This window comes from Trachurus trachurus (genome assembly GCF_905171665.1).
Source record: "Trachurus trachurus genome assembly, chromosome: 20".
In the NCBI taxonomy this organism is placed as follows: Eukaryota; Metazoa; Chordata; class Actinopteri; order Carangiformes; family Carangidae; genus Trachurus; species Trachurus trachurus.
Window position 1 is genome coordinate 8616765 of NC_139911.1, and position 17078 is coordinate 8633842.

General features: G+C 40.5%; 1 protein-coding gene across 1 annotated transcript in view; it reads left to right on the forward strand.

The window, feature by feature from the left end:
• ctnnd2a (catenin (cadherin-associated protein), delta 2a) overlaps window positions 1-17078 on the forward strand; it is a gene marked incomplete at its 3' end in the record, with an annotated part of 234759 nt that overhangs the window by 24742 nt on the left and 192939 nt on the right. The window contains exon 2 of the mRNA XM_083995112.1: window positions 11687-11817. Within this exon, the coding sequence (XP_083851238.1) occupies window positions 11689-11817 (129 nt within the window). The 5' untranslated portion in view covers window positions 11687-11688. The remainder of the gene's footprint in view (window positions 1-11686; window positions 11818-17078) is intronic.

Genomic DNA, 17078 nt, shown 5'->3' on the forward strand with positions numbered 1-17078 from the left:
ATATCAGCGGAATAGTCTCCCTGTTTTGAGCACATTGTAAGAGAGATTATTAAGTTTAATAGTATGTCATTTTCTTGTGTCCTCTCACAGCTGTAGGAGGAGTAGCAAACTGAAATTTGTCAGGGAAGATGCATAATGAGGAAAACACAGGATAACAGTAGTGCCTCGGAGCATTAGCCCCATGGCACTAACTATATACTGTAGATTTGATAGGCATCAATGTATATTTGAAATACAAAAGGTTAGCATGAGCCAGTTTTAATAACGCCGACATGGATCACAGCAATATGCATTTAGGCCCAGAGGAATACGTCATTAACAGCTGTGTGCCTGCAAATGTGTGTGTGTGTGTGTGTGCGCTCAAATGTACATGTCTTTCCTTCAGTGCTTGTGGGTTCAAGAGACTTCCCATCAGAAACTATAATTTGGCTTTGAGTCACCATAAATGTGCTCTAAAATGCATGAATAGCCATGTAACACTGAGCCATTGTGGAAACATTTGTCTTTGAAACGTATACAGTGTATTAGTTCCTCTTAGGCCAATTAAACCATGTCAAAGGAAGTACCGAGTGAATACTGTCTGTGTCTAGAGGACGAGAGAGCTACTTTTTTATGGCTCGATGGAGAACACTTCAGCATTTTACATTAACCAGGAGAAATTCCCTCGAAATGTCAGCAGAAAAAATATCCCCTGCTCTCTATCCTCTATTCCCCTTAGCCTACTCTCCAAAGTTGCTTCACACCAATACAAAAAGAGATCATGCCAGCCCACAGGCAATGTCTACAAATGCAGGGATCATTTACATCAAGCACAGTCATTTTAACTAATCAACACTGGTTATTACCTAACCAATAACATGGGCAAGTATATGTTCAGTGAGATCATTGTGTAGGTATTTCATTTTGAGTGCAGTCTCTCTGGATGCTGTAACCGTCATGGTAATTCTATCAATCATGCAATGAAAAGAAGATGTAAAATCAATCGAAAGTTTCAGATTTGATTAAATATAGCTATATTACAGTGTCTCTGTATGTTTTATGTATTCATTGGCAAAATCTGAATATACTACCCATGAATATATTTGTACAAGTGAATAATAGCTATAAAATGATTGATTTTCGTAGCCTTATAATTCTTCTTCTCATATAGCAAGGGTCTTGCTTCAGAGTGTCGCCATCTTGTGCCGCCATGTTTGTACGGCAGCCCGAATGGATTAATCCAGCCAGCCAGAGAGCATGTTTTGCGTGCATAAATAAACCAACGAAGAAGAAGGCGGAAAGAAAGACAGAAGATGGAGTAGGAAGCAGCAGACATGTTGTAAAATGGTTCAGATCTTCACCTCATCGCTCCATGCTCCTGAAATACACCCAGTTGCCCCAATCGTGGTAGCTAAACATGTTTTTTTTTGTCCTCGGAGGCCACTGTCACTTTGCCGATGGGAGTGGTGAATGCGAGCAAGTGAGTGAGCGCTGCAAACTACTGTAGAATCTGAACGCTCAATATCACGGTTTTACCTCCATATTACACACTGGACCTTTAAAGCGTACAATATATGACACATTTTCAGTATCAGTTATCATTGATCATAACAACAAAGTGGCTCTAGACTCCATGTCTAATCCACTCCATGTACAATCACCCTTGAATGCAAGTGAGTCCTTGCAATGACCTTTAGTCTGAAAATATGTCGTATCAGGTGTTTATGAAGGCCTGGACTTTTGTAACTATTGTAGACAGTGAAGGCCAAACTGAAATGAGACAGTCTGGTCCATGGAGGATTTACACTGCCTCCACCAGCTGTGCCTGCTGCTACCGTCGCGTTGCAAAGCGTGGTTCCTGTCGCCTAGCAACCTTGACAACACGGACCTTTTTATTTCACAAGGCCCCTTGGTTTTAACAGATGTACCGAGCTGAAACACAACACTTACATTTAAAAATGCCTCTCTGCTGGTGCCTGGTCGTCCAGCTGTGATGCAATCGGTAAATGCAGCCTCTGAGGGAAGCTGCCCCTGAATTGAGACACGTCTTATAACAAAGCCACAGAAAGTCCATCATACATCCTTCGCAGGTGTATGAATGACGTGTTCTCAAATGTCTGGAAGTGATTTTGACTCGTGGGGAGTTTCTTTAGGCTGCTCACATTGGGAGCATTTTCTGGAAACAAGAGATCAGCATGACTCAAATGTTCTATTTTGCAATGCTTATAAATGAGTCAGTGAGTCAGAATTTGAGTATGACGTGACCTGTCACAGTAGGAAAAAGCACAGGTGTTACTAATAACACTAACGAGTGCTCTACCTTGTATCCCAGCAACTAATGACAGATTGACAACCAAAGGGCCACCATTCACAATACCAAAAATATGTCATTAATTTCATTACTTACACCTGCACTTCTTCTACTGGGCCATGTCAAAAGGTCTTTTTAAAATGAACACCGGAGGATTCAAACTCTATACCTAGCATTCCCATATTTTTAAACACCATCCTCATTCTTTTTCTACAGCCGTCACACATTCCTTCCAACCTACACTGTATTTCAAAGCTTCGTAAATATTTCAGCAGTGTCATTTCATGTGTGGGGTGGAGTGCACGCTTTTGATTGTATTCCTCCGAGGAGCCGCCCACTCAAACGTGCTGAGGACAGTTGCTTCCCGATCACGCAATACTTGGGACTCAGTCTTTGAAGACTGAATTCCCATCCTTAATGTGTTTTTCTTAATACATGTGAATGAGTGTTGTTGGCATAAAATAAATTTAAGAGGTACATCCTCAACTTTACAACAAAGAAAATCAATCAGTCAATCAATTAACATTTGAGGGTCTTACTTATTTCAGAGCACTTAAATTATAAGCAGTTGTCCCTTACCATTATGTATTGCAAACTAAAAATGCAAAATGGAAAGAGACCCACAGAAGAATGTGTGCATACTGGATGTCTGTGTGTTTGCAAGGTGTAGCTATGTGTGAAGGCCTGTCGGGTCGGAGCGTGAGCATGGGTTAGAGGTGTTAGAGGTGCTAAAAAAAGCTCAATTTCAACATATGGCGTAATTTAATTGGCACCCAACGGATCCATTGTAATGTAATGGAAAGCCAATATGCATGCCTCCAGGAAAGTACAACTGAATGCAGCATGGAAAATTACACAAACACAAATGAATTGACATATCGATGCTGTGGGTAGATAATGGATTGAATGATGGATAACAGTAATAGCGTAAGTAAAGGAAGCAGACCTGTGGATCGACACTGGTGTCTGAAACATCCCTATACAATGCAATGCATTGGCACAGCTTCAAAGTGTCGTTCTTCTCCTCTGTGGCGTGGTTGCAGTGCCCCTGCGGTGTAGTTGCTGTTACGCAGTATCCGCCAACTCTGCTACTCTGCTCCAGCCTCATAAAATCCAACATACTGCTGTCTTTTCCACCACCAGGTGTTGTAAAGTTGCTCCCTCATCACTTGCAGCTTTATGTTGATGCAGAGGAGAGACCCAAAGCAGGCTGTGAATTGCTCAACTGATTTCACATTGTACGGGGGCGACACCAGATGAATAGTGTTACAGTCTTTTATACAGGGTTTCAGTCAGAGATCAAATATCCTGTAACCTAGATTTGAAACAGCAAATAACTACTTTCCATGCAGAGAAATACTGGAGTAATATCACCCCGAGAAGAGAATAAAAATTTGCTTTGTTCTGAGGTGCTGGTGGTCCAGTGTAAGATTGAATGGCAGTGACAATCGTTCCCAGAACCTTTAAACATAGCTACTTAATGTGATGCCACAATAAAGGAAATATTCAACAGATGTATTAGGAGGGCAACTTCTCAGTGAACCCTGATCAACAGATTTTATCAGCCCCCACTTTGCAATTACGTCTGAAGCCATTTCTGCTTAATCTTATCAGAGCTTTCAGTTCTGCAGCCTCTCTTAAAATCAAAGGGCATTATACAGTTGAGGTTCTTGTTCATACAGGGCATGTGAACCGTTTCATGTAGCCTATAGCCTACATACTAGGTGGTGGGTGTGTAGGTGAAGTCTACCAGGTTAAAAACAATGCTACTTTGAAGCCAAGGACAAGCTGCCTGCATTGCTGGCAGCTGACATCACTTGACTGCCTCAGAAACATACGGGGAAAAAAACAAAACCTATACCTATGCCTTTAACAATTTACTGATCTTCATTAAATATTCCAGTGTTCATAACACGCCGATGAATATGTGGATCTGGCCTGCGCATAGGCCTACAGTAGCCTATAAGTGCCGGCACTTTTATATTTCAGTGTTTGTTTTGTTATTGATATCTGTCTTAATTCGCTATGACATGTGCTGCTGCCTTTCTTGGCCAGGTAGGTCTTGATCTCAATGGGTCTTCTGGTTAAATAAAAAAATATATAATAAAAGTAATAAAAGTGAAATATTATTATTTAGCCTATCTCCACTTGAAAGGATTCGTTTTTACGGGCTTGAAGATGTGCTGCTTCAAAATCATGTTGAGAGCTAATAAAAAAGGAAATTGTCAAAGTTGTCATTTCGTTGCTTTCCAGGCGTCAGTAACGCACTGAGTAACACAATGGTCCAGGTATCAAAGCAGAGCACTTCTCCTTTAAATGTGTCAGGTAGCTGCAGGTGGTCTTGCCTGCTTAAATTAATGCTTTAATTAGTAACGTTAAATATGAAAAGACAGAAAACTTTCTTAAATTGGCCATTGACTCTTCTCACAAAGTCTTTTATATGAGATTTTTACAGAAAAACGCGACAGTCTGTTATTCCTGGGAAGTTTAGCTTAGCTATGTTATGTTAGCCTAGCCTAGCTTAGCTTAGCCTAGCCTAGCCTGGCTGCACCCCAACTTCTCTTCTGAATGGATGTAAAGTGGTCGCTATGGCTCAACGTGTTCGACACAAGTAAGTTAATGTATATAAACATGTCACGACATGAACTGTGTTTATCAAATGTTGGAAACGAGCCGCTATTTATCTGAGCTCATGCTCCACAGGTGGCTCTGGTTTGTAGGCTACACAAACAGCACAGAAGCGCGCATGAGGGACAAACAAACAAACAAACAAACAAACAGTAGAAGAGGCGGTCTCTGTGAAGTCACTAATAAATTCAAAGACAAAGACAGATGTGTGGTGTGCGTTTGGGGTTTCAAAGATAGCAAATAGTCAAAATAAGATGTGAAATAGAAGCTAGTCGTTCACTGTTTTTTGTTTTTTGCTAGTCGTGCTCTCTAACAGGTGCATCTGGGTAGCTGAGGCACATAATTTCTTGAATTGCATGTGTGGCTGTCTGGCTGATATGTGGCAGAGGACCAAAAGCTGCAATGGTGGCTTATCATGGTTTTATGTTTCTGCATCACCAATCAATGAAAAATATACTGTATAGCCCACTACAGCTTGTTTTATGGAGGGAGGGAGAGACAGCTGCATCTTATAGTACCTGCAATCCTTCAATTTGGCATCAAGTGCATCCATGTAACTGTTTTAATATTATTGATAATGCCCCAGGATAGAGGTTCAATTTGCAGCATTAGTTTTCCAAGGATCTCATTCATATCCAAGCCAAACTGAGATTGTAACTGAATTATTTCCAACTGAACTGATATTGAATTAGGAATCAAATCAAATCAAATTAGGACCTTGTGACTCAGAAATGAATTGATTCAGTTAATGAGCAGCAATATCTAGCTCTTGTTCATATATGTCTACATAAAGCTTGTGGGTTCTTCCTATATTGGATTTCTTTTCATTATAAATTGATGTCTAATTAATTTTTGACAGAAAATGTCATCACTAAAGTGCCGCTCTCTCCTCTGGCAGCTGCTTAGGAAATACACATAGACAGCCATATGCCTATCAGCAGGTTGTTTCTCTATTTTTGGTGGAACATGGGTGAAAAAAGGCGAGATTCCATATCTCTATCACGCAACACAACGTTGAGAGAGGTAACTCTCATGCAGCCAGTGTAACCACTCTAACTCATACTGAAACGCTCACACAGTGTACCCGCAGTGTGCTCCTGGGTTGAGATGTTTTTAAGATCTGAAAGGTCCTGTTGGATTTGAAAAGCTACAAGAGATACAAATTAGAGCATATACTTAGGACATTTAAAACTAAACAGCCATGCACAGTCTGGAGCTAACAACCGAATATTATTACAGACAACAGGCAAAATTATGAAAATGGCAAGATAGGATTGGACAGCGTGCAGCAGGGTAGCCTAGAATTATTTCCACTTACTGCGACTACATCATCATTAAACTTTTGTATGTCTAGACACTGATAGCACTTTGGTTAATGATGGGGAATGACCGTGGAGTAGTTTAATACAGAGAAAGCCCACAGTGATTTGACACATGACATGTTTAAAAGCATTAAACCAAACAATCTTTCTCTTGCCGTACCACAGATGTGAACCGTGTTCTCTGATAGTTTCACCAGTTGCACACCCGCCATCTCACGAATCAGCTCCCATTGCTGTAAGTCATTCATTCAACAATTACGTTCTTTATGAATACAATCCAGGCACAAATTACTTTTGTCATCACAATGTGATGTGGCAAAATAATATTATACTATAGCTGTAAACATAATTTCTCTGAGATGGCGGTGTTGTTGTTTTCACAGCAACCAAACTGAGGGATTGCAGGAATAAGAGGCAGCTGTCTCTCCCTCCCTTCACAAAGCAAGCTGTGGGCTATACAGTATATTTTTCATTGACTGGTGATGTAGAAACATAAAACCATGATAAACCACCATCACAGCTTTTTGTTCTCAGCCACTTATTATGATGATATGACATCACATCAGCCGCAGTGCTGTGGGTAGATTTACCTGAGACAACCTGGCTAGGATGTCACATTGTAAAATTAGTATATTTCAGTGTCTATCAATCTTAAGGATTGAGTTGTTCAGCAGAAATCTGTAATGCACAGTGCACACAGAGGGGGATGTGATTGCTCCTCAGCTTTTCCGTTGTCTACTTTGCTGACTGCAAATATGCGAAGGAATTATTAGTAGTAAAACTTCAAACCGTGATGTGCACTTCCTCTATTGTTTACACTTTGTTCTCCCAGGAATTCTACAAAACGCTAAGTCCTCTGCCATGCTGCCAAAAACAGGAGGCTTTGTCTGAGCTTTTCATGTCTTATCTAGGCCTGAGCCAAATGAAATGTCAAGCCGTCATTCCTGCTCAGTTCAACAGGAAGCTGCACACAACTCATATTAGCCAGAGTGTGCTACAGTTAAATGTGTCCCCGGAGCTACAAAAGCCCCCCTTTAAGCTGAGGTTCCTGTTACATTGTACCCTGCAGGACATAACACATCTATTCAATAGCAGCTTAACTGTGCTTCCTTGACAATAGCCTGAGAAGAATATTGGGGGTGATGGAGTATTGTGACATTTGATGGCGAATGTGTTGGTGCTGGGATTATCTCTGAAGCAGCCAATATACAGTGAGCCAACTTTGCAATTTTCTCAGCACAGCACCTGCCTGGACACTAATCACAAAGGGTTTGTGCCTTCTCTATACATGATCACTGGCTTCCTCAGGAAATAAATGGTTCACAATGATGTCTGTGATTGTATGCGGAGGCTCCAAAATTGCATTTGTGCAGGGGTTGGATTAAGGTTTTTTTTTCTTCTTTTTTTTCTTTCAGTGATTCTGATGAGTCAGTCCACAAAAATGCACTCATCAAAATCACTCAAACCTTGTGTTGCTTGCTGAATGTGACTGTATTTGCCAGTATAGTAAATATTGTGAATACTGTGTCACAAAGCAATTGGATAAAAGGGGTTATCTGATTAGCAAAGCACTGTTCTTCAATGTCGGTGAATGCACTTGAATGGCAATAATGAATAAAGTTTTGTTTATTCAGAGTTAGACAGTCAACATTTGCAAATTTTCCTCACAGCACTTACAGCCAGTTGGCACAGACATTGTGACTTAACAAAACTGGTAGAAGCAGTAATGGCTGCATTTTTTTTAAATAGGTGATCCAGTTCCAGGGCTTTGGTATTGTGCTGGCTGGCGCTGGCATGGCTCATTGGCACAGCTTCATTGAGTGAAGCCATCATTAATGTGATTAGTCACACATGTAATTTTCCTGCCATGAGAAAGGTCTATCATGCCTATTTGAAAATACAATAGACTTTAGTGCTGCAAATGTAACCGGATGCTTTGTGGAACCAAGGCCAAAACTATCACCAAGGATTTACTGATTTATTGATGGAGGACATTTTCTATAGGTTTATTCTGCTGTGGCAGGTCAAGGCTCAGTTCACGACAAGAGGTGTTTGCTGTGGAAAACAACTCCGCAAAGGAGGTGAGACGAGTCTCTCCCCTGCCCACTGACTTGCACATTTGGCCGTCTCTCGTTCAATACAAATGCGGCAGTCGGCCAGATGGTGTAATATGGTCTTTGCTGGGGTTCTGGTTGTTCAGGAGCCAAACTCTGGTGACTCATCTTCACTTGGGAGGGGAGATGCCAGACACAGAAGTGGTGTTTGTCAGTGAGAGTGAAAATAACCATATGCAGGCCGTCTCACTAGCATCTTTTATTTACCGACACCACCCTGCCTGGCCTGCAGTCTGTCTGCTGGCTGGCTAAGTGGCTGATAGACTGACTGGATGTTTGATTTTTGTAGGCTTTGTGGATCCTCCCTGACTTGTTTACCGTCTGTGTAAGCTGTCTGAGTTGATACTAATGGCTCACTTAACCCTATAGTGTCTTTCTGATTAGCCCTCTAAATGATATTACTGTAAATAAATATCGGCTCTACAAAAAAAAAAACCCGCTTTAAACCGTAAAACACTAATGAAATCTATGGCTGAACTTGCGCAGCTTAGTGTACACACGCCATTGTGTGGGAACAGAACGGGTGAGTGTAAGTTAATGAGGACATACTTGGATCTCTGCATCAGATGTCAGAGGTGAGGGGCTGAGATTTGCACCGACTTGTAAAGTGAGAGACAGCACGGACAGCATGATGTAATCCCACTTGCAATCACTTCATTATTTGGTCTTTTGCTGAAGTTGGCGCTGCTGTATTGACAAAATCCTGTCCCTATGGATGTCTTATTAAAACTCGCAGACCAATTTCTTGATTTCTCAGGCTCTTTATCTCCCCCACTCTCTCTCTCTGAGGCTCTTGGCTCAGACAGGAAAGAGGCACAGAGGCTTTTATTGATGGTGTTAAATCAATTCCAATTAATGTTATAGAATTATAAAATGACTTTACCTTGTGAATCTTATTCAACAAGCAACTTATTTTTATATGATACTACTACAGCAACTGTAAAGCAATTGTAAAATGAAAGCAGAAAAAAGTGTGTGGCGTCTCTGTCGACTTCTAGGAATATCTTAATCTTAATTACCACAGAACATGGATTCAGAGAGAGAGAGAGAGGGAGAGCCAAAACAGTTTTTCTACCACTTACTCTGAGTTTCAGACCAGTGTCACGGCCGTCACCACACACTGCCAGTTTTGTTCCAGCACTGTGAACTGTGCCTCGCAGGGCCGATAAGGTCAATGAGGTTTCTAGAACTGATATGACCCTTGACCTATTGTATATTTTTAGGCAGAAAACAGTCTGTTTTTCCACCACCATCTCATCTAGTACTAACCTACAGGCATTCAAGTTGCACACAAGAAAATGTCAGTCCATGTCAGTTTAAAGATCTCATGTTGTATAATCACAAATGTACAGCCACTGCCATCTGCTATGCCGCCAGCGCAGCCCACATTGGACTCCACCACCCAGTGTTGCAGGATTTGGATGCTTTGGGTGTTTGAAGTGAAATTTTGCTAGATTTATATTCGATCATGCACAAAACAGATCAATCAGATTAATTCTGAAAGGCTCAGAATCTCTTCTCTGATTGGCTCACCGATCTGTTTAAGTGAAACCTGAGAGAGGAGATGTAAAACTACATTGATATGGTTTTTAGGTTCTTAAAACTGCAAATGTATCTTCTTATGGATGTCTTAACTTCAAATTAAAAGCAAGTCAAGTATTAAATATTGTGCATTTTAAGTGTTAAGCATTTATAGCGTATGCCTGGTTATTTCTTGGTAAAATAAAAGCAATGTTTGATGGCCTGGAGCAGAAAATAGGATTCTAGTGTGTATCATAGCATTTAAAATAGCATCTGGTGTCTGTGGTGGAGCACATTATAGATGGATCAATTTAGAGGTGTCAAATATGTTATCACCCCAATGTATCCAGACTTGTTCAGATATATTCAGACGAGACAGACGTTAATTTGTTGCAGTTGTTGAGGTGATGTTTGATTAAGGTCGTACACCCAAACATTACACGTTTACCTTTTTAAAGTGAATCCAGCCAGACTTCTTTTTTTTTTTTGACATGAACTGTCAGCTCTCTGTAACTCATCACTTCCCTTTATTCTAGTAATTAAAATCATGATGAGTGGGGAATCACATTATCTGTTTCTGAGGTGACACAGGCAGTGACACAGGTGAGAGGTGTGACTCTGTGTATGTGTGTGTGAGTGGGTAGGTTGAAGACTAATTGCTGGTTGCACGTAGCATCCAGGCTTTGGAGCTCATTAACATGCAACAAGCATCTACTGCATCCACAGCACTGTTGAGTCAGGGTGGTGGACTTGTTTAAAGGATTGGTTCCACCTGATATTAAATGTCATAAATGTCATACTCACTCTCTTTTCCGACCACAGTGAATGAGAAAAATAACTTTTTGCAATTTGTATTCCCCACTTTATTAGATCACTCAAGCGTGGTTCATCTATAATGGCACCATTTCCCATAACATAAAAGACACAACAGTATTGCAAATGGTGCTGAGCAGAGCAAATACAGAATAATGTTATTAAACAAAATTGGTCATCGGATCTGGAAATTTAAATACAAAAACAAAAAGGAAAGCTCTGCAGCTAATGGGCCATCATTTTTCTGTGCAAGATGTGGGCAGATTTATGGACGTCTGTTTGTAATTCACATCACCAATATGCTTGTTAAGTGTTATTCGCACTGAATGGATCGATTGACAGGTCGACTGAGTAATGACTGTGCACAGGAATGCAAACTTTGATGTCAATTGGCAGTTTGTCTCTGAGGATTTTAAACTGACTTAATTTCCTCCATGCGTTGTACATCAGCTGGTGACTATATTGACCAAATTGACACATTACTATGCCAAACTACATGCTGAACTACACCAGCTAATAACTCCCTGTTGTTTTTTTATTATCCCACATGCACATCTTTCTTGCATCTCATGCAGTATCTTTCCCTCGCCTTCTGTATCTCCCACCACTCCCTCCCCCACACCTTCCGTCTCAGTTTTTAATTGAATCTGAATTTGGTTGCTTTGTTTCTTCTTGGCATGACATAAGTGATACTGTGTGTGGAAAATGGCTCATATGACAGAGATGCAGTCTTTGAATAAATCACAACTGTTGGTGTAATAATGCTACTTCAAACCAAAGTGTAATTTATAGGATAATCTGTCACAGAGGCGAGGTGACGGCGTAGGTCTTCTCCCTTCGCAAGTAGATTTCGTGAGCTTACTTTAGGCTTTAGAACTGGATTGACATTGATATAACCTATTTTTACCCACCTCTTTTTCCTCAGTGCTGTACTTTTAACTGGCTTAACAGTAATGCTTCTTCTTTCTGTGTGTTTGTGTGTTTTTTTTTTATATTAGCAATGCCAGTGCCAGACCAGCCTGCGGAGCAAGAGAAGGGGGCCATGGTTGCCCCCGTCATGCCGGCCTCCAATGGGGACAGAGCTGAGACAGAGACGACCTCTTCCATCCTTGCATCTGTCAAAGAGCAGGTAGGAAATCCTCCACGTACATGTGTCTGACCCGAATTGTGTTTACTTTGGCAAGAAAGAAACACTGTTGCTGTTTTGCTTTCCACTCTTTCTTTTGCGCTTTGCACTTCTCTCCTCTCATAGTCCACGAACAGCTTGCTGTGAGGCAGGTCAGGAGGTTGTCACTGTTATTCAGGATTAAAAAAAAGGCGCTCTGCTGTTTTAAAGTGTTTAAAAGAAACCGAAGATTGATTGCTGCCAAGGGAAAGCAAGAGTTTAATGGATGGAAATGATGGAGATTACAGGGTGAGAGCTGTAGCCAAGAAAGCATAATTGAAAAAGTCATTAAAATCAAGGCCATTACTCGATAGGGAGCGCTGAAAGGTGGCAGCAGCGATGCAAGAGGACGTGGCCAAGATGCTGGGTCTCAGGTTAGCATGAAGCATGGGGGGAAAAGGGGAAAGGACAAGGAGATGCATAGAGAAATGAGATGCAAATGCAACTCTTTGGTGTATAGGTGGAGGAAGATGGGTGGAGGATATGCAATAGAACAAAGAAAATCACAAGAAAACAGGTTTGAGAAAACAACATCAACTCAGGTTTACTTAACTCCCATTTGGTGATTTGTGTTTAGTGTTGGTTTTATTCCTTTGTGTAATACAGTGCTGTTTCATTTGGATTTAACTCATCAGCCAAAGCAATACGCCATATATTTATCATTTTGCCTATCTGCACTGACGCTCTCTTTCATTTAATACCACAAAATATTCCATTTACCCTTACCGAATGAAGAACAAGTGCTGATAGCAATTTAAGCTTTTTTCCCCCCTTGGAAATGGCATTCATTTGTTTTTTTTCCCATCAGAGAATATCTTAGTGCTCACACATAACTGAATCAGTGAAGCAAGCAGGGTTTACTCAGATCCATGCACTGGACCAGTATTTGAACCCACGGCTCTACCTCTGCATCCTGTTGGGAGGGCAAATGTACAGGAGGAAATACATCAATGAAATGTAGCCATTGTTGAAGTCTTATTTTCTTCTGCAGAGTAACAGCTCTGCAAACTCCTCCCCTGAGGAGAGAAAATGTTTTGAAAATTCGAAATTAGCTCCTTGTTCGGTCACCTGAAGGAAACAGGAATGACTTGGCATTCAAGTTTTCTTACAACATAAGTTTAATGTTACAATACTTTTAATCAGCTCGACATAGCAGCACAGTGGAAGTGACTGCTGGAATCAGAAAATGTCTCTCACATTACTGATTCACTGAAGCGTACCTGATTTGTCCAAATCCATGCAGCTTTACTGATCTACACCATACTAATGCAACATTGATACAAGGTGGAAGGTTATACTTTCCTCTATTGCTGTGGGGATTTTCATCTTTTTCTTTCAAACAAACATTTTTACATACAGTTTAAAGAAATGCAATAGAATGACTCGTCCTCTTTTCTCTTCAGAGTCGTGTGTGATGCAATTAGGGCACATTACGTAGGTATCAAGAGGAATAGACCTAAATCTGCTATAGAGCTGCTTAAATCCATGTCTGGCGCTGAGGACAGAAATAAGACATACTAGCCGCCCTTGAGCAACATATTTGTCCTTGAAATGTTCCCCAGGAGCAGCTGACAACTGGCCAGCAGTAGGGCACAGTACTGTAGCTGCACTGTATAGTTACCAAATATCACTTGGTTTTAGTATTAAATAGGATTTGTATTTGAAAGTAAATGTTTGTGACACTTTCCTTCAGCAGGTCTGTTTACATAACTCCATGATATTTCATGAATAATCAATTTTCATACCAGGCATACAGTACATCAGTATCCGCATGTAATAACTGATGTTGTGGACAACATAAAACTTAGTCTGGTATTACGTGATAAAACATCTTAAAAATAGAACATGGATTATTTCTTTTCCTACTCAGGCCATGTTTTGTGGCTTCTTTTGTTGTTGTTGAGCATTACAGGTACATATTTGCTTGCATGTGTGCAATACATGAGTGTGTGATGTAAATGTAGCAGAAAAGGTTAACTCTAAATATAGCTCTCACACTCTAGGTACAGCATGTGACAACAGAGCAAAAAAAAAAAAAAGCATATAAAAGATAAAGTGATGCCAGTGATTTAAGATGAAATAAATTCTAGAGAGGGAATGAATATGTACACAGATGAATAAAATAAAGTAAAAACTCAAGTTAAGTCAGAAGAGCCCACTAGATATACCTTCAGGTGTTGCGTTGTTCTCCAGTGTGTATGTGTATGTGTGTGGTGGTGGTAAAAGAAAGTGATGCATGATTGGTGACATGATTTTGATTTTAGCTCTTAAAGGATGTCAAGAATAACACAATACTAACTGGACTTGAGATTAGTCACTCACTGCCAGTTAATGAGCCAGAATTTGTGAAACAGGATGGACCTTAATTATAGTTTATGTGATAAAAGCATGTTGATTCTTCTGAATTACACCCTTTTCACATCTCCCCCTCATTCTGCAGGTTTTCCTCCCTGTCCTCTGCACAAAAACATTCCTCCTCTTAATAAATCCAATGCTGATTCATATTCCATATGATAGACCTGAACATTTTCTTGATTATCTCGGTTCACAGTTCATTCTTAATGTGGCCCCCATGCGACGTTCTTCCTTATAATTTAAGTGGCAAGTAATTACTTTACAACTCAGTGGATTAGAATGAATGGAATGAATTAAAATGTTTAAAATGAGTTGGTGCTCGAAGGTGCCAAAACACCTGGTGGCCTGTTAGCTCACGGTTCATGGGCACCGGCCCCGCTGGCTACAAAGAAAGGTTTGTGTCGGGCAGGCAACATGCTTTTTGGGTGCAAATGTGTTGCTATGCTAAGATGGCGGAAATTTAACCAAGATAGACGACAATGCAAAGCTTACAGCTTGTAGTAATCGTGTTAGTTTTGTTTTGGCATGCCCGGCACACGGAGCGGAGCAGGGGGTGCCTGGCCTCCAGGTACCTGTCTGTAACAACTGGTCAGGAACTCAGACTGACCAAGTCTCTGTGTACTGCACTCATTATCACCGCTCACTCCTCCTGTCGCCCCGGGGGCTGCTGAAGGTGCGCCATGTGTCTCCTCTGAAGCACATGATTTGCACAGCTACTTTTTTTCTTTTTCTTTTTTTCTGCAGATGTCAGTGACAACAGACGTTCACAGCACCTCCCCATGTTTGACTTGATGAAGTATGATTTGGATTTTGAAATCTAACTTTAGTGAAATGCGGCTACACATTTTTTCAAACTTACACTCCACACTGCAGGATTTAGGATGTAGGATTTAGTGGGGAAAATTTCCAAGTATTATGGTGCATTTTTATGGATTGCCCTCTGTGAGTTTCCCCTTTTGAAGTTGACAAAAAGCCAGGGGTTAAATTGAATGTGTATAAAGTGTGAGAGCTCAACAGGATGTCTGCTTCATGCAAAATCTCCACCCGCTCAGATGAGTGTCAGCTGGCTATCTCTCCTGTTAAATTCTTCAGATTTAACAACTCCTCTACCGCTGGAGCCAGTTGAGTTTCTCATGATGCTTTGCACTATGTTGCATCATGTCTCAACTTGCCTCAGGAGAGCTCCACAGAGACCAATTTAACCAGTGCTGATTTGTTCTAGAATCTATCACTTTTCTGCATATTTTTAGTGAGGTCTCGCAATTCAACTTTGTTTGTTGCTGAGTTATAATCTGCATGTTTTCTCCTGTATCCCTGATTCGTACTGCGATATGTTGCCGATTTCAACCATAATGAGTGTAGTGAAAGATGTTTGCTGTTCTACGCCCTGTGCAGCCAGTTCATCATTCCTGAGGAAAAAAAAAATCATTTGGTTAAAAAGAGGTGACGCTTTGTGTTCTTCATCAGCACCTTTTAGCATCCAGTCGATTCATTGTTTTCAAATTACACTTTAATTGATAGATTGAGGTCATTTGGTGTTACGGGTTGGTGAACAATTATGCTTCATTTAAAACCAGAAAAACACAAGGAAAAAGAGAGACAACAAAGGCTGCTGGGTAAAAAAAAATTATGTTAAATTATTGAGTAGTTATAGAAAAAAAGAGAGAAAGTTTTGGAAGAATATTGTTGGGTGTTAAAAAATTCCAGTGTTATCTGCTTATCTGATTCTGCTGCATGCTTGACTTTAGAGATAGAGATAGGAGCTTTTCATGCCTGGATGCTATACTTTAAGTAAAATGAAATGAGATTGCCTTTTACATCTGTTATGTAATTGTATTGTGCTGTAAGCCTTTCGATATTATAGTTGTTTTAAGTGTTTTATGACAATCCATTTTCCTTTCTTTCCTACCCTAATATTATAGACTCCCACCTGTGATAATGCACACAAGTACCATTAAATGTGTGCTAGTGTTGCGTGAGATATTCAGTGTTTATGCCTGCGTGGCAGCAGCAGCCTTGGGGTGGTATGTTTTGGGCTTGTCTGTGCATCAGTGCATCTGTCTGTACATTCATGAGTGCAGTCTCTCAGTAATGCCTTAAGGGAATTTCCTCACTGATTAGATTTTGATGGTTTGAGGTCAAAGTTCAAGGTCACTGTGCCCTCATGTTCTTGTGAATGTGATACATCAGGAAAGGCCAGAGGCATTTTATTACATCGGACACAAAGAATCACTTGGACTTGAGGATGAACTGATTAGATTTGGTGGACAAATGTCAAAGATCAAGGTCGCTGTGACCTCACAAAACACATTTTTCAGGCACTAATGATGACACAATTTAACACTGATGTCTAATAGGACAAAATAATGAGGGGGTGACATTTTATATCCAATTGGTCAAATGTCACCTTCACAGTGACATCATGGTATTCAGCAAAAACACCTCTAGCTGTTAGTCAGTGCTGTAGCTCAGGAAAGAGAAATTGTTGTGCAACATGGTTTGGTGGTGGAAACATAGCTGTTTTTTTGGCGGAAACAACTGTGAGACATTAATTACAGCTGAACTTCTTTTTTTCTTTGTGGAGAAAAATTTAGATGTTTCCACAATGCTTCAAGGACAAAGGGTTTCCAAAAATTGGAAAACAAATAAGATGCATCTTCAGGCACTGAGTAAGAGGCACGGTCGAAGTTGTGTTGTGAATAAAAAAGTCGTATAACAATTCACATTACACTAGGGCAGTAGAGGTAATATGATGTATGAAGCAATCTACATGCTGCATGTGAGTTTATGTGTGGCTTATTTCAACTGTGGGCCTTTGGCAATCTAATTAAGTAGTAGTAAAACTCAATCCTCATTCACTATAAACATAA